Source organism: Nyctibius grandis, chromosome 26 (genome assembly GCF_013368605.1).
Source record: "Nyctibius grandis isolate bNycGra1 chromosome 26, bNycGra1.pri, whole genome shotgun sequence".
Taxonomy (NCBI): Eukaryota; Metazoa; Chordata; class Aves; order Nyctibiiformes; family Nyctibiidae; genus Nyctibius; species Nyctibius grandis.
The window spans coordinates 6830176-6850740 of record NC_090683.1 but is presented as its reverse complement, the minus strand read 5'-3'; the positions used below and the strand labels follow the sequence as shown (position 1 = coordinate 6850740).

Below are 20565 nucleotides of genomic sequence, written 5' to 3'. Positions count from 1 at the left end.
CCGCCCCGCCCCGCCCCGCCGCCCGTCTGCAGCCCGGCCCGGCGGTAAGATGGCGGCGGCGGCAGAGTGCGATGTGATCATGGCGGCGCCCGAGGGACCTGGCGAGCCCGAGAGCGAGGAGGAGGCGCGGAGGTAGAGCGGCTGCCGCGGGCCGGCCTCGCCCCGCCGGGCGGGGGAGGGGGCGGCCGGTATCCCTCCCGGCGGGCGGGCAGGGCCGGGCCGGGCCGAGCTCCCTGGGCCGAGGCCCGGCGGGCGGGTAAGGCTGGGGGAGCCGGGGGCGGCCCTGGGCTGCGGGGAGCGGGAGGGGGCCGGGCTGGGGCGGCAGGTCCCGGGGCCTCGGGGGCGGGGGGGCGGGCAGGGCCCCTCCGGCTCCGCTGCGGGGGCCGCACCGGCGGGGCCGGGGTGCGCGGCGGGGCGCCGGGCAGGGCAGGGTGCGCTCCGGGGGGCTCCGGCGGGGCCCTGCCCGGGCCGGGCCCTGAGGGCAAAGGCCTTTCCCCGAGTCCAGCCTCGTCCCAGGGGAAGCGGCGGCTGCCCCGGCCGTGACGGGCCACACGCGGTGCGGGGCCGTGCCTGCTGCCCGGTGGGGCTTTATTTTGGGATGTCTCGGCTGTGTGTCCCCTGCGAGCTCCCGTGGGCACCGTGTGTACCGGGATGAGAACGTGTGCCCTGTGGTGGAGTCGGGCTGGCTGCAGTCAGCTGGGGCTCGGCTGTCCTACAAACAGAAACAACGGCCTTTCTGCCTCGGGGCCGCGCTGGGGTCTGGAGGGGGCTTTCTGCCATCCACGAGCACGAGGAGGAAAGGATTAGACTGTGATGCAGAAGGGGAAGCTTCAAACTCCTGGATTTGAGGGCTCTGGGCTGCTTCATGGTCCCCAGTTCCCTTGTCCCTGGTGCCGTTTGAAGTCTACATGCAGCGGTTTTTGCTCTGTCCCACCTTGCTGTGGGTAACGGGGAGAATGGCAGTTGCCGGCAAATGTTTGGGCAGAGCCCAAATTATCGTAATTAAAGAGCTTCTTCACCTTCCAGTAACTGGTTTATTTCTAAAGCGGTCTGGTGCACCTTGCCCAGGGAACAGACAGCGTCGTCTGAGGCTGGGGGTGGTGGGAATCCCAGCCTTGCTTGGCCCTTTTCTTCTCCAGAGCCAGCGAGCCGGTTCCCAGCAGCAGCTGAGCGCTGCAGTGTCTGCAGGCAGGCAGAGGGGAAGGTCCAAGGGCTGGGAAACTCGGCTGGCTCTGCAGCATCCAACGCTGGCAGTCGGTTATCGCCGGTGAGCTGGGGAGGAGAGAGCTATTTCTGTCGAAGGTGAGGCAATTGCTCTAGAAAATCATTCGGTGGATGGAATTAAGAGGAGGAAACACAACTGAAAGTGGCCTCTGAGGAATAGTATTTTCAAAATACTACTGATGGCCTGAGGTGTCTTGTGGTGCCTGTTTACTGTCGGAAATTGAAGGCTTGAGGAGCTTCCTGGTGATGTCATTCTAAGGAGTTAAATTAGATGTTGCTCAAGAGGCACCTGGATGTTGTGTGTAGAATACTGATAAGTTGCATGGCCTGTGAAGCCGGGAAAGCCCTTTTCATGGTTGTCATTCCTTCCCCCCGGGCTCATTAAGTGTGGTGTTTGAAATGTAAAAAAAAACCCAAATGTAAAAACCACGCTGAAGGCACAGTCATCTGCTGGTGACCTCTAACATTACCCTTCCTTCCTCCTTCCCCAGTTCCACTGCAGAAGCGATGGGCGCAGGAAGCCGGTCATGAGTGGGATGATCATGGGAAAGGCTGAGCAGGTGCAGAAATAGCAGAATTCGTGGGCAGTGTTCGGTCCTCGCCCGCTCTGAGGAGAAGGCTCAGCTGGGAAGAGCAGAGGCAATCGCAGGCATCTGGGGTTTTCTTGGTGTCACGAGGCCGGGGCCATGGTTCTTGCCATGAAGTGCTTTTGTAGGTGACTTCACAATGTTTCTTGTGTTGTTGTTTTTGGGATATTACTCCTGTGTCTTGCTAGAAGAGAAATGTGGGGGGAGGAGATGGTTTTCTGCTTCCAGTTATTTTTGGTTGCTCGGAAAGTGCAGGCCTTGCACACTTGTGCCTTTCTGCCAGGTTTTCTGGGCAGGTTTTCCTGGGGTCCTGTGCACTAACCCCTTCTCTGCTGGGGTCCTTACTGGCTCACACCAGTTGCTTCACTTCTGTGGCTCAATTGACCTGATGTAAATTAGGGTGATAGTCACTGTATTAGGGAGAGTAGTTGGAGGCTTAATTAGGTGTCTAATGTTCATAAAACATCTTGAACCGTGTAAGGGCGACGCAGGCACTCGGCATTAATGGGCGTGCACAGCCATACACTTGAGTCTGATTTAGTACAGCCTTTATGATGTGTCTGTGCTACCTTCTGTAAAAAAACCAGCAAAAATAAGTGACAACCTTTTCTGAATCATTGCTGTAAGTGAGCATCAAGGGTTTCCATGTTCTGTTTAGGAGTTACAGTACGACAAGATACAGATACTTTGCTTAAGGACTCGCTTTTGTCTAACTGCATGATTCTGTTCTCTGCGGTTTAATAAAAATCAGGAAATTAGCAAACATGGAGATCTGTGTTTCAGAGTGATGGTAGCTAATGCACTGAAACAGCTGAAAACATGCCAAACGGCTCGCTCACGGGTTGTTTAAGGGACAGGAATAGAGTGTGGTCACAGGATAATTATTGTCTGCTGCTGCATAAACTGTGGGGGTCCTCATGGAAGGGGGTTGATGTAATTGCATTAATTTTATCTGCTGGTAGTGGTGCTGTTAGTGGCAGCTCCTCTGCTGGCAGCAGCTGATGAGCAGGGGCTGAGTTGTTGTGGTGTGGTCAGGGACTGGTCCACCCCCAAAAAGTCACTTTTTTAAAAAAAAGATAATTTTAAAGGTTTCTAACCTATGAGGACAGTTTTTCCCTGGGCCCAGCTGGTCTGTGAGCTTAGGGTTGCTGGAGTTCTGCCAGGGAGAATTTCCTTGTCATCGTCCTGGCAGCGCTGAATTCTGTCTGATGTGCATGCTTAAGGTTGGACCTTTCTCCTCGTTCTTCGGCACTGCAGGATGTAGAAGCCTCTTAAAAAGAAATATCTCAAATTGTTTGGAAAATATCATTATGAAACTATCTGCACAGACTGTTGCTTTTACGGTGTTTTTGCTGCGGACTCAGATGTGTTGGTGCCGCAGTAGGAAATCACAGTTAACCTTAGTACAGCAACGTGAAATTGGCCACACAAAGTAAATTGTGCAGAAGTCAAGACGGTTCCAGCCCTGGCCTGACTTGGGGTCACTAATTAGTTCCACAGATGTTGCCTGGAGGTTGTCAGGTGTTGGTGCTCAGCAAGAGTCTTTCTGCTGCTATTTTGCATGAAATCAGTTGCATCTTGGTCAGGCTCCTGGTGAATAAATGTCGTTCCTTGGCTGCTGCCGTGGGGAGGTGGGTCAACTGTGGGGGCACCGCTGGTGGGATCGCCTGGAGAAGGTTCTGCTGTTCCTGTTCTGCTTGTAAATGGGCACTTGAGTTTCCCAGGCTGTAAATCCAGCCTGTTTTATAATACGTGATTACTTTATGATCTTATGATAATACAAGGAACGGCGGAAGCTGCTCACATAGTTGTTTGCTCTCCCATACATTTGCAGAGTATTTGAATACTCTGAATTAGGGAGTTGCTTCCTACAGCGTGACAAGCTGCTCTCAGCCTTCTTCTCTAACACAAGACAAGCTTTTTTAGGGCGAATCATGTTGTAGGTGCAGTTGTTTTGCCGTGTAATCCTTGCAGCTGGCTGGCTTCCTTCATTGAAGCCTCTGGAAAAAAGAGGTCTGTAGGTGGTTCTAGAGCCTTCCGTGGGTTCTCGTGGCAGCTCCGGTGCGACCCTGCCAGCAGCGATCGCGCCGTGCCTGTGAACGAGGTTAGTGCCGAGCTCTGGCGCGAGGTGTGTTACGTAACTGCGCAATTAACGTTCGGGCTCGTCAGGCTGCTTTCGCTTAGCGCTGCAGGGAGAGGGTTGGTTCGGTCCTTTGGTTTCTTGTGGCTTTTGGTCTGCCGTGACTGAGCTTGGCCTCGGGCACTGGGAATGTTCTGGGGTGTGTGTTGAGGAGCGCGTGGGGTTTTCATGTGCCCTCTGGATTAAATGTCAGTCGTGTTGCTGTTCTCTGCTCTCGTGAGAGGCTCGAGGCAGACCTTTGCTTTCATGTTTCAGTTGGTGAGTCTTCAGACTATCCGTGCAGGTATTTGCACGTACTGACTCAAGATTTCCCTGGATTAGGGCACGCTGTGAGTAAATGTCGTCATTTTCATTTCTATACCGCAGCTCGTAGTAAACCCCTCCTTGTGCAGTGGAGGGTGCTGATGTGCAGAGGAACGTCTGCTGTTCTGCTCTGCGTTCAGCGTGGGCTCTGCTGCGGCAGGGTCAGCGGGAGATCGCAGTATGTGTTATATATGATTTTGCGTTTTGTTTTTGGGGACCTGCTTTTGCACCTGCAGCCTTCCTCCTTGCACTGGAGACAGACACCACCAACACTACTAATGGGAGATGACTGTATCGACAGGCAGGTTCCCTTCACTCTAAATCGTCAGCGTGTAAAAGCTGACCTGGAGGAAGGGTCTCTAAGGCGCGTGGTGAAGCGTACCCTGTGTATCTCTGTGGCCCACGTAGTGTTTGGCTTCTCTCCTGAGCCCTGAAAGAAGGGAGGCGAGAGTATAGTATGTCCAGTGGCAAATATGATGGCTAATTTTAAGCTCGAGACATCTGCCTGCTGTAAACTGTATTGAGATCACTAAACTTATTTTACCCAAGCAGCTGAGTCACATCTGACAGCTGAGAATCTGGACTGGATTTCAACCAAAAAAAGTGCTGGGTAAAGGCACTGCATCCTGGTAAAGAAAAAATCTCTGCAAGAATTGCTTAGTAAAGGCAGGTGTATTCCTTTTGTCAGAGCATCCCAAAAAAGGTGTCTTGGCCAGGACAGGATTTTGGAGCCTTACTTAAATCCTCAATTTTTATTTTTTTTTGGTTACTGTTTGTAGTGGAGGCAGGGAATGAAGTAGGAGTGAGGGTCGAGAGAGCTGAGAGAGAGCAAGTCTGCCACTGCTTAAACGCTGAATTTCGGTAGCTGGGTAGTGCTGCTTTGAGCGCCTGTACCTGCGTGCAGAGGGGCTGTGCCAGCACCCCTGCACCTGGGAGAGGTTTGTGCAGAGCCCCAGAGTTTCTGACGACTTAGGAAACGAGGCGCGTTGCAAGGTAGGTCTGTGTGTGTCCTGTTAGGAGCTGAGCAGGAGGGCTGGGAGCAGGCTGGGCGCTCGCGCGGGGGCAGCCTGTGGCAGCTCTGGGGAGGAGGCAGAAGCTGTCAGGCAAACGTGGGATCGTGTCGCTGGTGCGCGGGATGGCTGCTTCTCACGGCTCTTCTGTTTGGGGGACGAGCAGGGCTGAGCTTTCAGCAGGGCCCGGGGAACAGAGGGAGCCTTGTGAGGCTCCTTCTCGCACCAGGCAGGCAGCGAGCTCCTTGCGCGGCATCCTCTGAGCCCTGGGCGTGCCGGGGAGCGTCCGAACACGCGGCTGCTGCTCCTCTTGGTGGCAGGTCCTCTAGGGTGACAGGGGCACTTGAAGAATCAGGGGTTCTGACAAATGTTGTAAAAGAGAAAAAAGAATTTACTAGCTTGCAGGGAGTTACTCCAGCAGTCCCCTCCTCCTGAGCCTGTGGTGCACACCAGCAATGAAAGACAAGCTTCTTCCTCAGCTCCTTGGTGCGACCCTTTCATGTCTTCTGTGTCCAGCGTGGAGAGGCCCCGAGAAGACACTAACCTCCCCTCACAAAGGAATCCATTCAGCCTGGCTCGTATTTTTAGCAAAGCACGATTCTTCTTCAGTTTCAAAAGTAGCAAGTGGGGAATGCAGCCTACATCAGTGCGAGATGCAGAATGATCTCATTCAGGCTGCAGCATCTGTTTGGATTGAAACAATTACCAGTGATATCAGGAGATCTGCATTTTTTCTTGTTATAGCCAGAGACCGTGGTAAACAAGAACTCTCTTCTCTGTGTGCTTTCTATGTCAGTGGAGCACAAGTGGGGAGAGGTGCTTCTGTTCTGTGTCTGGGCTCTCAGACCACAAGCCTCACATTTCCAGCGACTGTCCTCGCCTTCGTGCTTTGGAGGCAGTTGGCTTTTTTCTTTCACAATCTTTTTTCGTCGTTAAGCTTTAAGCCATGTGAGCAGTAGAAATAACTGTGTACTTCCTTTCTGCTAGTGTTATCTGAGGTGCTGTGGCTTGTCGCTGTATCAATCTGTGTTAAAGTAAATGCTTAAAAGGAAAACAGACCAATAAAGAAGAGTAGAAAACAGTAATTTTTGTGTTTGTGTGTCTTCTCTAGCGTCTCAGAATACGGGTGCTTTGTGAAAGTTGGCCTTGCCGTATATCTGTTCTCTTTCTCCCATTTTCCCAGCTCTCCCCAGCAGTTTGTTGGCAGACAGGGTGCTCTGGCACCCAGCCCTTTAGTGTGTCTGTTAGATGACGCTTCCTCATAACACGACAGGTAAAATTGCTAAAAGGCTCAAGAGTCAGGGGCTGGTGTGCTCAGCAGGTGACAGTGGTGGCTCCCATGAGTTCTGCCATTGACACTGTTCACCCTTTTCTTTAGACTGTACAACAGAGAACTTCTGAGGGAAGGAATTTTAGTAGGATCTGTGATTTTCTTTTCCGTTTATGATTACAGAAACGAGAGAGTAAAATTTTGGTTGAACTACTGTCAAGGTTCCACAAGCGCAGGATTGCTCATTATTTTTTTCCACTGTGTTTCGAATGTTTGGTCTGTAATAGACAAAAAAGGTCGTTGTGTTTGGCCACGTTTTTAATCGTGCAAAGTACGAGTCCTGCCGCTTGTGATACAGGTCCATCCAACAGGCACACAGTCCTTGCTCGATCTCATGGCCCTAGGGCAGGAGCACAGAGGTGTGCTGTCCTGCGCCCGGGTCTGGCAGCGGGCTGGCTCCTGAGCAAGAGCAGGGCTGCAGATCCAGCGCCTGCCGTGGGTGAGGTGGTGGGCAGGCTGGGGAGGAGGAGGCACGGCGGTGTCCCATCTCAGGCGGGTGCAGCGGGGATGAACTGAGCCCGGGGGCTGTGACCAGACCCCTCCGAGGCAGGGGGCACGTGCGCTGACCCGTTTCTTTGCCACCCCGTTACTGACCGTATTTCAAATAAACACAGCGACGTGGTTGTGTGCTCTTTCCACTGCTGGACTTCAGCAGGGTTACAGCAGGGGGGCATCTGCTCCGCCACCGCAGCGTAGCTGGTAGCAAAGGTTTAAAAGGCAAGTGAAGAGCACCCGCTTGAGCTGCGGCCCGCGGGCCCTCGGCGCGGCAGCTCCCTGTGTCCATTGTTTTGCCAGCTGGCACAACGGCGACGGCTCAGTGAAAACAACCCTTTGCATGAGGCGGTTGTGTGGGAATGGCCAATGGCAGGCCCGAGTGAGGTTAGAGACATGTGAACTTGTTCCAACACAATTCCCTTTGTTCTCTCCCTAGTAGGCTTGCTGAACATTGCTCTCGTTCACAGCAGGCGTCCCTCCTCCTCGCTTCAGCTCCTGCACCTTGGCCGAGATGTGCCCTGGGCGCGCCGGGGCTCTGGCAGCGCTCCCCCCTCGGCGAGGACACTGCGGCTGGAGTTCAGTCTGTCCTGAGTTCAGTCTGTCCTGGCTTGGCAGCTCCGTAGCGAGGGCAGCTGCCAGCAGATAAACGTGTTTCTTGCATAAGGATCTGATCTCTAGGCGCTTCCAAAATAGAAATGCCCAGTGGCTCTTGACTCTTACCGAGTCTGCTCTGCACCCTCAGCTCTTGGGTTTGGCAGCTTACTAAGCTGCAGGACTAGTCAGCAGTCTTCCCTTCAGCTTTTGTTTTATGTACTGAAAGAGGCTTCTCACTACGGTACATGCTGTGGGTACGTCCTCTCTCGCTAAATCACTGAATTAAACTTCAACACCATGGTACAAGTTTCCTCACAGACTGCTTATCTAAAATGGTGAAGGTAGATGGGAGAAGAGAGAGAAGGGATTAATTTCCTTCAGTGGAAACTTTGCTTTCAAGAGTTTAAGGGATGCTGCTTTAAACCATATGTTGTGTCTTTTAAAACATCCCAAACTGTCACTGCAAATGCTTGCTCTTGGGTGTGAGGACTATTTCTGGACCTGTTGCCAAGGCAGTGCCAAGCTTCTCCTTGAGGTTTGCACCCTTATTTCTCCTCGATTTAGCTGTCTCTTGAATGTAGAAATTGTTCTTGGCCCCATTTCTGAAGTATGTGGGATTACTTCTGAAAGACAGGCAGCACTCTGTGTCTTGACTTCGATGACTGCCGAGGTTATGCAGCATCTCACAGGAGCAGGCTGGTTCGATTAACCGTGGGCAGCTGAGTTCTGCTGGAGTCTGAGAACCCGTGCGTCCGAGACTGACGGGAGGATGCTCAAAGGTGGCTCCAGTCTGCTGTTGCATTCCTGGAGTGTTCATCTAGGTCACATCCCTGAGTATCCCTGCTCGTGGCCTAGTAAAGCGATGAAGTGTCTGAGAGCCAGCAGGACGCGAGGCGTGCTGTTTTCTCGTGGACAATGTAGACAGAGGAAGTCTCATAGCAACCAGCTACAAGCATTTTGGAGCACTGAAGGGTTATACTGAGATTGCTTGGGGATCAAGTGCTTGGTCATGGTCAGAATCTGTTCTGGTGCTCAGTTCCTCTTAAAATGTGGTGTTTTGCTTCCTTGCAGAGAAGCGGAGTCGTTCAAGGAACAAGGAAACGCGTACTATGCCAAGAAAGATTACAATGAAGCGTACAACTATTACACAAAAGCCATAGGTGAGAAGAGTCGGTAATAATATGTGCTGAATACCATGTCTAAAAATCAAACTGGTTATTGATTTAAAATACACCAGCAGGGCTTCTAACAGCGCATGCTGGATGAGAACTTTTTGCCTGCTTTAATTACCAGATTGCTCAGGCAAGTCGGTGCCAATGTGGTGACTGCAGCAGTTCTTTGTTTCTCCTCCAGCCAAGATATTCTTAACACGAAACCAATCCAGCTTTCCCTCTGATGCAGGGTCAGCAGTGCTGCCAGGCTGAACACCACAAACTTTTGTTCTGCATGAGTTTTTTCCTGTGTATAGCGTGGGGAGCAATAGTTCTATGACTTGCTGTTCAAAACAGCTGCTTAACCATCATGCGTCACCTTAAGCCACTCACGTGATGATATAAACTGGGCGAGAATGTGAGTTTTTAATCCAACCACGGCTTTTTAATATGTTCTACAAGTTGTACAGCTGCTTGCATTACACTAACAGTGAGTGTTCTTACATCTTCTCCAGATACCTGTCCTAATAATGCCAGTTATTATGGTAACAGAGCTGCCACACTCATGATGTTGGGGAGATTCCGAGAAGCACTGGGAGATGCTCAGCAGTCTGTCAGGTTGGATGACAGCTTTGTAAGGGTATGTGGAGAACTTCGTACTTCTTACTCATGTCTCAGTACCTCATCTCCACCAATTGCAGCTCTTGCAACTCCCTTTTAACTGTCTTCTCAGGGCCATCTACGGGAAGGGAAGTGCCATCTTTCCCTAGGGAATGCCATGGCTGCCAGCCGCTGCTTTCAGCGAGTTTTAGAACTGGATCGTAAGAATACCCAGGCGCAGCAAGAGGTAAGAGGTTCTTAAAATGTAAATGGCTGCAGTAGTTTTTGCTCTGACACTTTAGGGGTTGGCTGCTTAAATGCTGCTTGCTGGTGTTTCAGAGCTGTGACTGTCCTGCAACCCCTGCTGTGTTCTCCTGTCTTTCAGCTGAAGAACGCCAGCACTGTGCTTGAGTATGAAAAAATAGCTGAAGTGGATTTTGAGAAACGGGATTTCAGGAAGGTAAGATGAACTGGATTGGTTCCTGTAGCGTTATGAACTGACATTTTTCACCTGGCCAGTTCAGCCAGAGGCTCCCTAAAGGGAGGTGCTGTACACCATCCTTTTGCTGTTGAAGCAGGGCTGTCTTGTGAACTGTAATAGCTGTGAAAATGGCAGAGCTCGTGTTCTCTTAGCACTGAACGAATGAAAAGTGGAGAGGGTGACTGGTTCGGGCTGAATATCTTCTGTTACTGTTTGCTGTGCAGGGTGAGTGGAACCATGAATGAGCTGTTTGATTTTGTCAGCAGCAGCATTTCATCACACTTTGCTCCTAAAACGCATATCCAGGATTCTTCTTTCTCAACTCTATTTTTTTTAAATAAAAAGGCAGTCTGTCTGCCAGTGTTATAGTGAGGGTCGTTGAAGGAGGAATGCAGATCTGCGTGGGGCGTTCTCCGTTACTGTTTCCAAACCTTCCTTCCCAAGGGCTGTAGCAGGATGCAGCTGGTACTGACCTGGTAGACACAAATGACAGCATGAAATCTGAAAGGCACCAAACACTTCTCATGCAACTGTTTCTGTTCCGGGGATGCCTGTAAGACCCAAGTTTGGTGCAGAAGGGAGATTGTCCAGCACATTAAGCTCATTGTTCAGGTCACTGACTCCCAGGCTAAGCTCAAGATTTTGGAAGGGTAAATCCCAGCTTTGTATCACCTGGTTATGAGGAGCAAGTGGGCTGTGTGGTCAGTCTGGACTTCATGTGTAGGAATTGCCCTGCCTGTATTGCATGTTCTGGGCTTTTGCATCTGTCCCTTCACTTCTCCCGTCTCACTTCACTGGGGAGCCTTGCCTGAAAAGTGATCTTTGTTTCTGGAGAGCTGCTCTTGCTCCTTCCTCACCCAGAAGCCATTGGCTTCTCAGTCTGGAGCACAGTGCTTCCCACAGCAGGCAGTCGTGATGTCACGGGGCGGGGAAGCAGATGAACCTTGGTGGAACAATGACCCTGTTCTCGTGCAGATGTCCCCAACAGAGAGGCAGAGATGGAAAAGACCTATTAGATCACCCTGCCCATGGCAGTCAGACCAGGGGAAGATCAGTCCCTGCACTGTACTTTTTTGTGTTTTGTCCCGTCCAAACTGTCTCAATCTATTGAATTTCTGTCCTTCCCACAGGCAGGAAACAGGGTCAGATTTGTCTTCCTTGGCTTTTTCTTTAGGGCCTACAGTTTCAGAGGGGTTAAAGGGATGGACCTTTTACTGGTGTCCCTTGAATCTTCTGTGTATTGCTATATCATAGTAACATAGCAGGTGCCACAGACCTTTGTACACAAAGCCCTTTAAAAGACAGGACAAAAAACCTGCACATGATGAAAATTTTTTAATGAAATACATGTCTCCAGCAGCAGAAGAAGCAGGTGTCTGCACGCTTATCTGCCTGTTCAAAGACAAATATCAAATCTCAAGTGTGGTAATGGTGCAGCCTTTCAGACTAGGCCTTTGGCTATTTGCTTTGCTCACATTTGTGGTTTTTCTCACACCAGGTTGTATTTTGCATGGATCGTGCTTTGGAGTTTGCTCCTGCTTGTCACCGATTCAAAATCCTCAAGGCTGAATGTTTAGCACTATTGGGTCGCTACCCAGAAGCACAATCTGTAGCAAGGTGAGTGCCTTAAGGTCTAGAGTTTGAGTAGCAGCTGGTGATGCATCCTGGCTGCTGCTTGTTTTCCACAGCCCAAAATGAATGAGGGAATATAAAAAAGAAATAGTCCTTAATGCAGATTGTGGTGAGGAAGAATGCATGAATTTATCCCCTTTGAAGTTAGTCTTACTGGGAAACTGTATTTAGACTCAGTCAATAACCATCAGTCTTGCTTGAGTACGTTCCCATACTTTTTGCACATCTGTACTACGGACTTGATAAAATAACTAAATCTCTCAGTGGAGGAAGAGTGTTTTTGGAGAGCAGAAGGAAACTGGCATAGGGAAACATGTCATTTTTCTTAACGTGTCTGTTACAGTGACATCTTACGAATGGACTCAACAAACGCAGACGCTCTCTATGTCCGTGGTCTCTGCCTTTACTACGAGGACTGCATTGAGAAGGCAGTGCAGTTCTTTGTCCAAGCACTCAGAATGGCTCCTGATCACGAGAAAGCATGTCTTGCCTGCCGTGTAAGTTGTGGATACTGGGCATGGGACTGCAAAATTACCAGGATCAGCCCCTTCTCCCTCCCTCAGCATTACCATTCCCCAGATCTCCAGTAGCAAGTGGTGTGTCCAGCCCTTCCCAAAGACAACCAGCTGCTGCTTTAGGTAAAACTGAGTTGCTAGAGGCTTTTTCTCAGAAGACTCTGATACTTTGAAGACTGCCTCCCTTTCATTCTTCTTTGTTCCTTGATCAGATATAGAAGCAATAAAACTGGGTCTTACCAGTTCTAAAAGAACTTCTGACTTTCAGATTCAATATTAGTGCCCTCAGGTTGACTTGCATTCAGACACACTTCCTTTCATGTTGCTCCTTCCCTGTTGTAGTTCTTTGACTGACTTTTAAAATCTGTTTACTTGTGTAAGCTCTCAAAAAGTGAGGTCCCATTCCTACTTTTTTTTAAATCCATAAATTCACTGTCACCCAGAAAAATAAGGTGCTTGGTACCACTGAACCACTTACCTAACGTTCTTATCCAGGGTCTGTTTTCTTTCAGAATGCCAAAGCACTTAAAGCAAAGAAGGAAGATGGGAATAAAGCATTCAAAGAAGGAAACTACAAACTAGCATATGAACTGTACACAGAGGCGCTAGGAATAGATCCAAATAATATAAAAACAAATGCCAAACTCTACTGCAACCGGGGGACGGTTAATTCAAAGGTAAGCAGTGGCCGCCTGGCAGGTAGTCTTTCATCATATTCCTCACCACATCATTTATAAATTGCAAATCAGTTACTCTGGAAAGCAGAGGCTTCTCTGGCTGCTGGGGCAGCTGGATCTTCCTAGTGCTGTAGGCAGCATTTCAGGTTTTTGTACTTGTACGATGTTTGAATCTCTTCCAAACAGCCAACAAAGTTGACTCCTGAAGAAACAAAAGTCACATACTTGGGCTGCACAGAGTGGGAGGGAGAGGAGGAACTTAGTGTAGCCTTATTTTAGTCAGCATAAAGGTGTCCATATTTGTTTCCTTCCCAGTAATGAGGAGATTTCTTTTCTTATTCTTCTTGTAGCTCATCTGTCTTTGCTTTGGTTTTTGATCTAAAAAAAAAATGACCTAATTTAAAAAGCCTGGATACTTTTTCCAGGTTTGCTGTTGCATTTTAGTCATGCACTATCCAGAGAAACAGGCAGTCATGTGATAGTGCTTCCAGTTTCCACCCTGCGTTTCCTCCAGGCACGTTTCCTCCTCAGCTGTCTCTGTGGTGATGCCTACTCTACCAGTGTCAAGGCTTTTCAACACCCCGCTTGGTCAAGAGACAGAGGCTGTTCTCAAAACCTGGGAGATGGGATGAGCTGGAGGCAACAGTAATGGATATTTTACACGGCTGTTTGTGTTTGAAAACAAACAACTATTTAAAAAAAACCCTTTTAAGTATTTTAAGGTTTATTTTCCTGTGTGGGAGTTAGTTTGGACACAGAATAACTTGGTTTTCAGATCATTCTCAGGAAGACCCTTGTTTCCAAGTGCATTTCTTAAGGAGAAGCACCACGTAGTTCTACCATTTCAGTAGCCAAGCTTCTGATTTTTCCCTAGGGAACAAAAGCTCTGTGTTTTGGGGGGATTGGAAAAAATTGCCTAGACACAGACACAGAAACAGTGAGATTTTTCCAAGATTCTTTACACCTTTCATTTGCCTAAAATCATAATCCTACTTAGCAGAATTTGTTCTGATTGGGATTCACTTCTGTCTGACATTGTAGCTTAGGAAACTTGAAGAAGCGATAGACGACTGCACGAATGCAGTAAAACTGGATGACACGTACATCAAAGCATACCTGAGGAGAGCACAATGGTGAGTGGAGCTTTATAACGGCCACGCTGAGCAGGCCGTGGGTAGGAACTCCCTCCCTACAGCACTGAGGGATAACAAATCTGAAGCTTAACACTGAGTAAAAGGTTCAGTCTTAAGGGATCCTGAATTTATTCCTCTTCCTTATGCTGACGAGGAGAGAGGGGAAGCTCTGTGTAGTCTGTCGTGCCTGCACAGATCTGGGACTGCCTCTTGACTGTTGCGTTTAGGCAGGATTTGTTCTAAAGCTTGACTTATGTTTATAGACTAATGTAAGACGTTCGGTCCCAGAGAGCCTCTCTCTTAAGCTTTTTCAGAAGGGCTGCTGTGGGTGAGAGATCTTATCCTGGCAGAGCTGTTCATGCTTCCAACAAACCAGAGTTTGAAATGGGATGCCCTGCGTCCCATAAAGGAGAAATCAGCTGAGACTCTGTGTATTTCAGCACAGATAATACTGCGGTGTAGCGCAGCGAGGCTGAGCGAGTTGGACAAAGGAAGTTGGGGTCTGTGTGTCTCCTTTGTAACCTGGCACCAGCCAGGGAAGCAGTCAAAGCTCTGTTCTGCCTACGGAATTATTTGCTGCTTTCCTCAATACTGGTTATTCCCCAGTTTGAGGCAAAGCTGCCTGGCTTATAGATGAACCAAAACCATTACTGCAGCCTTCCTGTTGTGCGTTCGTTTTAATTTACAACCTTCAGTGTTCTTCTCAAGCTCCATCTCAGTAATTGCTAAATTACAGTAAGTAGTTAATATGTGAGAGGTGCTGAAACGCCAATAGATGGGCACATGTCCCTCTGAGGTGCCAAGACTGTCACTTCCAACCAGCATTGCTAGTGTACCACTCTGCACCAGCCTCCTTGAAATCTTGCTGGCTGGTATCAGTTCCTGTGCCTGGATAAAGTAATTATCAGATTGTTAAAGTAGAGCTTGTGCTGCCAAATGAGATTGCAGTCTCCGCTTGGAGCCCAAAGTACAGGCTCCTGTGCCAGGATTTCCCACAAGTAGCAGGTGCTGGGCTGCCAGTCAGTCTAGCAGTGACCCTTTGGGGGTTCCTCTAATGATGGCTCTTTCTGCAGTCCAGTGCCCATCTCTTCCTTAATTCCTATCCACCCGGAAAGCTTGTACCTGAGCCCCCTTTTCACATTCCCTGTGAAGTACACCTTGGCCACCAGTGTTTCTTTCCACAGTTACATGGACACAGAACAATATGAAGATGCTGTAAGAGACTATGAAAAGGTTTATCAGACAGAAAAAACGAAAGGTGAGCATGTTGGCATTGTTTGTGTGTGCATAAGTTTCCCTTAACTGGCAGTTTTTTTGTTGTTGCTTTTGTTTGCTTCCCCCCCCCACCCCATGCTTTGATTTGCAGCCTTTTACCCCAGCAGGACAGTACTGGAAGAGCCCTCAGAAGCACTCTGCAGGGCCTGCCTCAGAATTTAGCTTGTAGCTGAAGCAATGCACTAGATTCTGAATGTCTGGTTATGGTTCTTGTTCTTAACTGTCACGTTGGTCTTCAGCCTCTTTTAAAGCAGGAGGTTGTGCCTGGCACTGAAGCCGCTTTCCTTTGGCATTGCGCTTCTTTCTAGAACACAAGCAACTGCTAAAGAACGCACAGGTGGAACTGAAAAAGAGCAAACGGAAAGACTACTATAAAATCCTTGGGGTTGACAAAAATGCCTCTGAAGATGAGATCAAGAAGGCTTACAGGAAAAGAGCACTAATGCATCATCCAGGTATGCACAAACAGTCCCTTATTAGAGCATGTATTGTTGCGTTGACCACCTCGCTCCATGCACGTGCCCTGCACGACCATCACTCAGAGGCAGGAATAAATATGAGAGGAGGAATTTCTGGACAAGTAGCAGTCCTGACCCCACAAATGTAAAACACATGCTGTGAGAGTAGCTGGGAATGCGTAGCGTTTTCCATTTACACTGGAAACTAAAAGCTGCTTTCCTGCTTGTGTCCCCAGACCGACACAGTGGGGCAAGTGCAGAAGTACAGAAGGAAGAGGAGAAGAAATTTAAGGAGGTTGGTGAAGCTTTTACCATCCTGTCAGATCCCAAGAAGAAGGCCCGCTATGACAGCGGGCAGGATCTAGAAGAGGATGGATTGAACATGGGAGGTAAGTGTCCCTTGCCAGATTCTACCATGGCAGCCTTTAAAAAGATCAGACCATTTAGAGTCTGCCTTCTCCTCTGAAGCAAACCTCCAGGTCGTAACAATTCTATGAATTGCCTGGGTTTGGTCTCCAAAAGCGTTTGAACGGCAGATCTGCACTGGGTGTTCCAAGTTGTGAGCAGTCTAGGTTGTGTGGTGGGTGTTATCCCTGATTGAGCAGTAGGTAATAGCTGCCGTTAGGCAGAAGTCTTTCATAGAAGTGTAAAATAGTGTAATAGAAAGATTGTGGGTCCCTAAATGCTGCTTATCCAAAATTCTTAGGTTGCCCCTGGGACTGAAATTCTCTCTCTGGCAGCTGTTGCTTTTACCTGTTTTCTGCTGCTGTGTAGCCGTGCTCAGAGCGAGCCAGCTGTTTGTTCATAGCTTTTTGTCCACTTGTAAAATGCTTTATGGGCCCTCAATCAAGTGACAGTTTCTAAACTGTGAAGCATGTAACTGGCTGTTCCACTTCAGCTCACCACTTCCTTTTCTTCCCCGCAGAGTTTGATGCAAATAATATCTTCAAGGCCTTCTTTGGTGGGCCAGGTGCCTTCAGTTTTGAAGGTAGGTGGAAGTGTTCTCCTGTCAGCTTTGGAAACGTAAGTAAGCAAATCTCTCGACAGGGCAGCTGAGTTTCCCAGAGTAGATGTGCTGTTTGAGGAGAGCGTTTGACTTTTTCCACATAAAAGTTTCTAGGAGCTCTCGGGACGTTCTGTCTCCACAGCATCCCAGCTGATGGCCGGTTCGGGTTCTTTTGCGTTCAAAAGCAACAAAACCCAGGGGTTCCCTTTTCAGGAAGACTGTGTAGGCTTTGCCATCTCAGTGGTGCTTTGCTGCTTAGAAATAGTTGGCCATAACTTGGATGCAGCTGCTGGTGCTAAAGCAACAAAAGGTGATTTGGTCAGAAGTCCCGTGCATGTCACACAGCTCTCCTCTGGCTTCGTAAGACGGAATCCTCCCGAGCGCCTCTGCCTGCCAACGTTTTGAGTTGACTGGAGGAGATGAAGCAGCTGTTACTCGGTGTAAAAAAGCCCTCACGTGTGGTCAGGCTCCCTTCGTACGCCTTGGAGCAGGATGAGCGAGCGCTCGGCTAGTCTCAGTGCACCCCTTAGGGAGGTGTGTGTTCTGTGTGGGCTCTTGGGAAGTGAGTTTTGAGGAGTCTTGCACACTTCATGTACTGTTTACCTTCCTCCTTGTAAATCTGCCTCCTTCACCCATGTGGTCAGTAGTCCACTCTTGTCCTTGTTGGGAATTAGCTGCTGGAAATGCACAGAAAAGATCTCCTCTCTCCTACCTGTTCAGATGGGTTGGTTTGAGTTAAGTCCTGGCTTGGCATCAAGCTGCTGCAGGGTGGTAGTTAACAGTGTTGTCTTTGAATTTTGAAACTGCTAATATCTTTCATTTTCTTTTTCAGCTTCTGGGCCTGGAAATTTCTTTTTCCAGTTTGGCTAAAAAAAAAAACAACCAACGACAAAAAAAAACAAAACCCACACATACCTGATCTGCTTATTTTAACCTTGAATACGGACATACTTAGACTCCTTCCTCCATCACGTCTCATTGTACTTAGAGCAGTTTCATTTTTCTCGGTTGGAGACCTCTGTTTTGTGTGCTTTTGTGTGTGAAGAGGAAACCAGCTCGGGGAGGGGAAGGCTTGTGAATTTTGTTTTATTGTTAACTTTATTAAAAAAAAAAAAAAAAATAAAGCTTTGAATCTTTTGGTCCCTCCATGCTGGCCCGTACTTTCAGACTGTTCCTGCTCCTCAGCAGAGAGGATTTCCCTCAAGTCCTCCCGGAATCTCGACTTGTAAGAGGGTGAAGTGATCTCCTGTTGTGTTTTGGTTGGCTCTGAAGCGCAGCGTGGCAGCATGTCCAGGGTTTGTAGTGGCTTGTAAGTTACTGTAACCTTCTGAAAATATTGCCCAGATTCCGTCAAGTTTCACACAATCATGTCTTACCTGCCAGCTGTCTTGTTTTCTTCTTTTTTTTTTTTTTTTTTGCTGTGGTTCTCCCAGAAGGTACACTTGGGCATTAACTTAAATGATACCGTGTGAGCTTAACAGTTTTATACCAGAGAAATGCTGCTTTGGATTTCAAAGAGCAGCTTATGTGAGAATTCCCTGTGATGCAGCTAGAATTAAGGGCTTTGTGTTTCCACTCCAAGAATTGTCCTGTTGAAGGGAATATTGAATTTGCTCTGTGCTGAATTTCTTCACCGTACTTTTTTTAACTAATCCACTTGAACGTTTAATATTTGTGCTAAAACTTGATTTTGTTGAGCTTGATGTTTGGTTTCGTGTCACTGATCCATAACGTGGGTGAGCTCTTTCTAGCTCTGAAGAAATGCAAATATTCAGGTTAATAACTGCAAACGGTTGCTGTGTGTGTGCAGCGGTGTGCTCTCGTTTACAGGAACTGTACAAATAGGTTAAAGTAGTTTGCAACTAGAAGTAATTTACTAGTCCAAAGAAGCAAGAAAATGCCAAGTCAAACTCTGAACTGACAGTCTGTCGCTTGCTTCTCCCGCGCAGCGTGGGGCTGGGCTGCGGGCAGCTGCGCGTCCCAGCCCGGCGTGGGGGTGCTGCCAGCTGACATCAATGCGGGTTTGTTTTTCACCGTAAATGTGGTGTTACAGCAGGATCTCAGCTGAGAGGGGACGCTGCTTCCAGAGTTCTCCCCTTTTTCTCTAGCGAGTGAAGGACCTTTTTGACTAGGTGCTTTGTTCGAGGTAAATGCTGGCTGTGAAGCAGGTCTGGAGCGCGGCGTTGCCCGCGGGCAGCCCCACTCGGAAGGGGGGTTTGAGAGAAGGCGTGTTGGCATCGGCAGCGCCAGCGAGAGGGGCAGAGTCTGGGCAGCATTGCAGGATCCACAGTGCTTTGTGCTGACCTGTGGTAGCGTGGTGACGTTTGGAGGGCTGAGAAAACGGGTGTTCATATAAATCCATGCAAGGCTCTTCCCTAGAGAAACCTGGCACTAACTGTTGTGTAATATCTGATCGAACTTCTTACTGCAGGAATAAAAATTGCAATGAATTCATTGCGTGAAGTGATCACTCTGAACGCTGACATCTTTGTCTTCCTCCCTTTCGAGGGCTGTGTGCTGTTCAGTGGGACAGAGTTGCCAGACTGCAGCACAAGGTAACTTCATTTCCCGCAGTTGCAATAGTGTCGTGGTGCTGCTGCCGCCGAGGGCCACCGTCCCGCGGTTGGGTTCTGTCAGAATTTTTGACAATCTGCTTTCATAGAGGGAAGATTTAAGGGCTTAAACTCTAGTACTGCAGAATAAAGGAAGTATTTTATAACTCGCTCAAAAGTCAGCTTTTAAAATGAGCCAATGTTGAGTAATGTTTGCAAAAATAGACTCTACAACTTTTATTGTAATTTCCTTTGCACCAGTGTAACGTGATGGACTCACCCGGATTGCACTGAGAGCAAAATAAGGTCCTGGCATCCTTCAGACTCTGAAACGGTGAATCCCTGGGGAACTGACATACTGGTCTATGCATATGGGTACTTCTCCAGTTCTCCTGGCACTTGGAAATCAGAGTTTACAGGACTTGTTTTAGTCTGGCATTCGGGATTCATAATGTCTTGTCCTGTGTGTGTTGATATTGCTGTACAGTTTGGACTTCTCTCAGTCTTTTATCGCCACGCAGAGATGTGTCCTGCGTTTGTCAGTGGGTTTTATTATTGTTTCCCCCTCCCCCAGTTAGGTACGACAGGCTTCCTTCTCTCCCAGCTCTGAATGAGACCATTCCTTGAGGACAGGAGTGGGATGGCTTTTCTTCTGAGAGAGAACGTATGCAGCAGATATTTATAAAACTGTACATGAATGCATGATTTAATGTAGTTAAATATTAATGTGGTGAGTGCCAAAACTTTTCTAAGGAGTGTTATTTTGTGATTCAAAGTGGAGGCGAACACGTGCTCCCTTTTGCACAGAGCGCTGGGGTCTGAGCGGCGTTCGGTGGCTCCCGGTGCCTCTGGACCACCGGAGGGGTGGTGGCATTGTAACCTCCCCCGCGTCCTGGCACCGCCTGGAGACACGGGACTCTGGTTCTTTCAGAAAAACCCGCTTAGCCGTGCGTTGCTTGACGCGTTGCCTTTCACCCTTGGTAGTTCCAGAACATTGTTCATGGGTTGTATTTTGTACGTGGCCACAGGGAGCCTTAGTGCCATTTTTGTAGCTGCTACCGCTCTGCAGAGCTCCCTGGCTTCCTTCGGCTCGACCCGGGCGACCAGACATAGGAATTGGCCACAGAGATAATGAATAAGTGTCTGGAGGTGGTGGTGTGCCTGGGCTCTCTCGAGGATGGGCTGGAGCTGGTGCAGGTGGTGGGGGCGGTTGCCGTAGGTCACGAGCACAGCGGGGTGTGCGTGCGTTGAGCCTTAGGAGCGTGCCGTTCCCCTTGGTGTGACCGTCGGCCACCACATGAACTTGGCAGGGGGAAGGAACCAATGGTAAAGCCCTTCTAATGAGAAGTTATCTGCCTGGAAGTCGGTCTTTGTAATTGCTGAAAGGTTTGGGGTTTGGTGT

At 48.9% G+C, this 20565-nt stretch overlaps 1 protein-coding gene across 1 annotated transcript; it reads left to right on the top strand.

The window, feature by feature from the left end:
- Positions 1-6: 6 nt before the first annotated feature.
- Positions 7-17757, top strand: DNAJC7 (DnaJ heat shock protein family (Hsp40) member C7). Its single transcript, XM_068418520.1, has 14 exons — positions 7-132; positions 8755-8843; positions 9350-9474; positions 9568-9681; positions 9820-9894; positions 11414-11532; positions 11891-12044; positions 12575-12739; positions 13781-13872; positions 15057-15130; positions 15456-15602; positions 15842-15994; positions 16531-16593; positions 17444-17757. Exons 1-14 carry the CDS (start codon positions 50-52, stop codon positions 17479-17481), a joined length of 1491 nt encoding a protein of 496 aa, XP_068274621.1. The 5' UTR covers positions 7-49; the 3' UTR covers positions 17482-17757.
- Positions 17758-20565: the final 2808 nt, after the last annotated feature.

Excerpts from the sequence above, each read along its gene's own strand:
- DNAJC7 (XM_068418520.1), top strand. The coding sequence starts at position 50 with ATGGCGGCGGCGGCAGAGTGCGATGTGATCATGGCGGCGCCCGAGGGA. Across the intron at positions 11,533-11,890 it reads GAAGCACAATCTGTAGCAAG|TGACATCTTACGAATGGACT; the intron begins GTGAGTGCCTTA and ends TGTCTGTTACAG. Across the intron at positions 13,873-15,056 it reads TACCTGAGGAGAGCACAATG|TTACATGGACACAGAACAAT; the intron begins GTGAGTGGAGCT and ends TTCTTTCCACAG.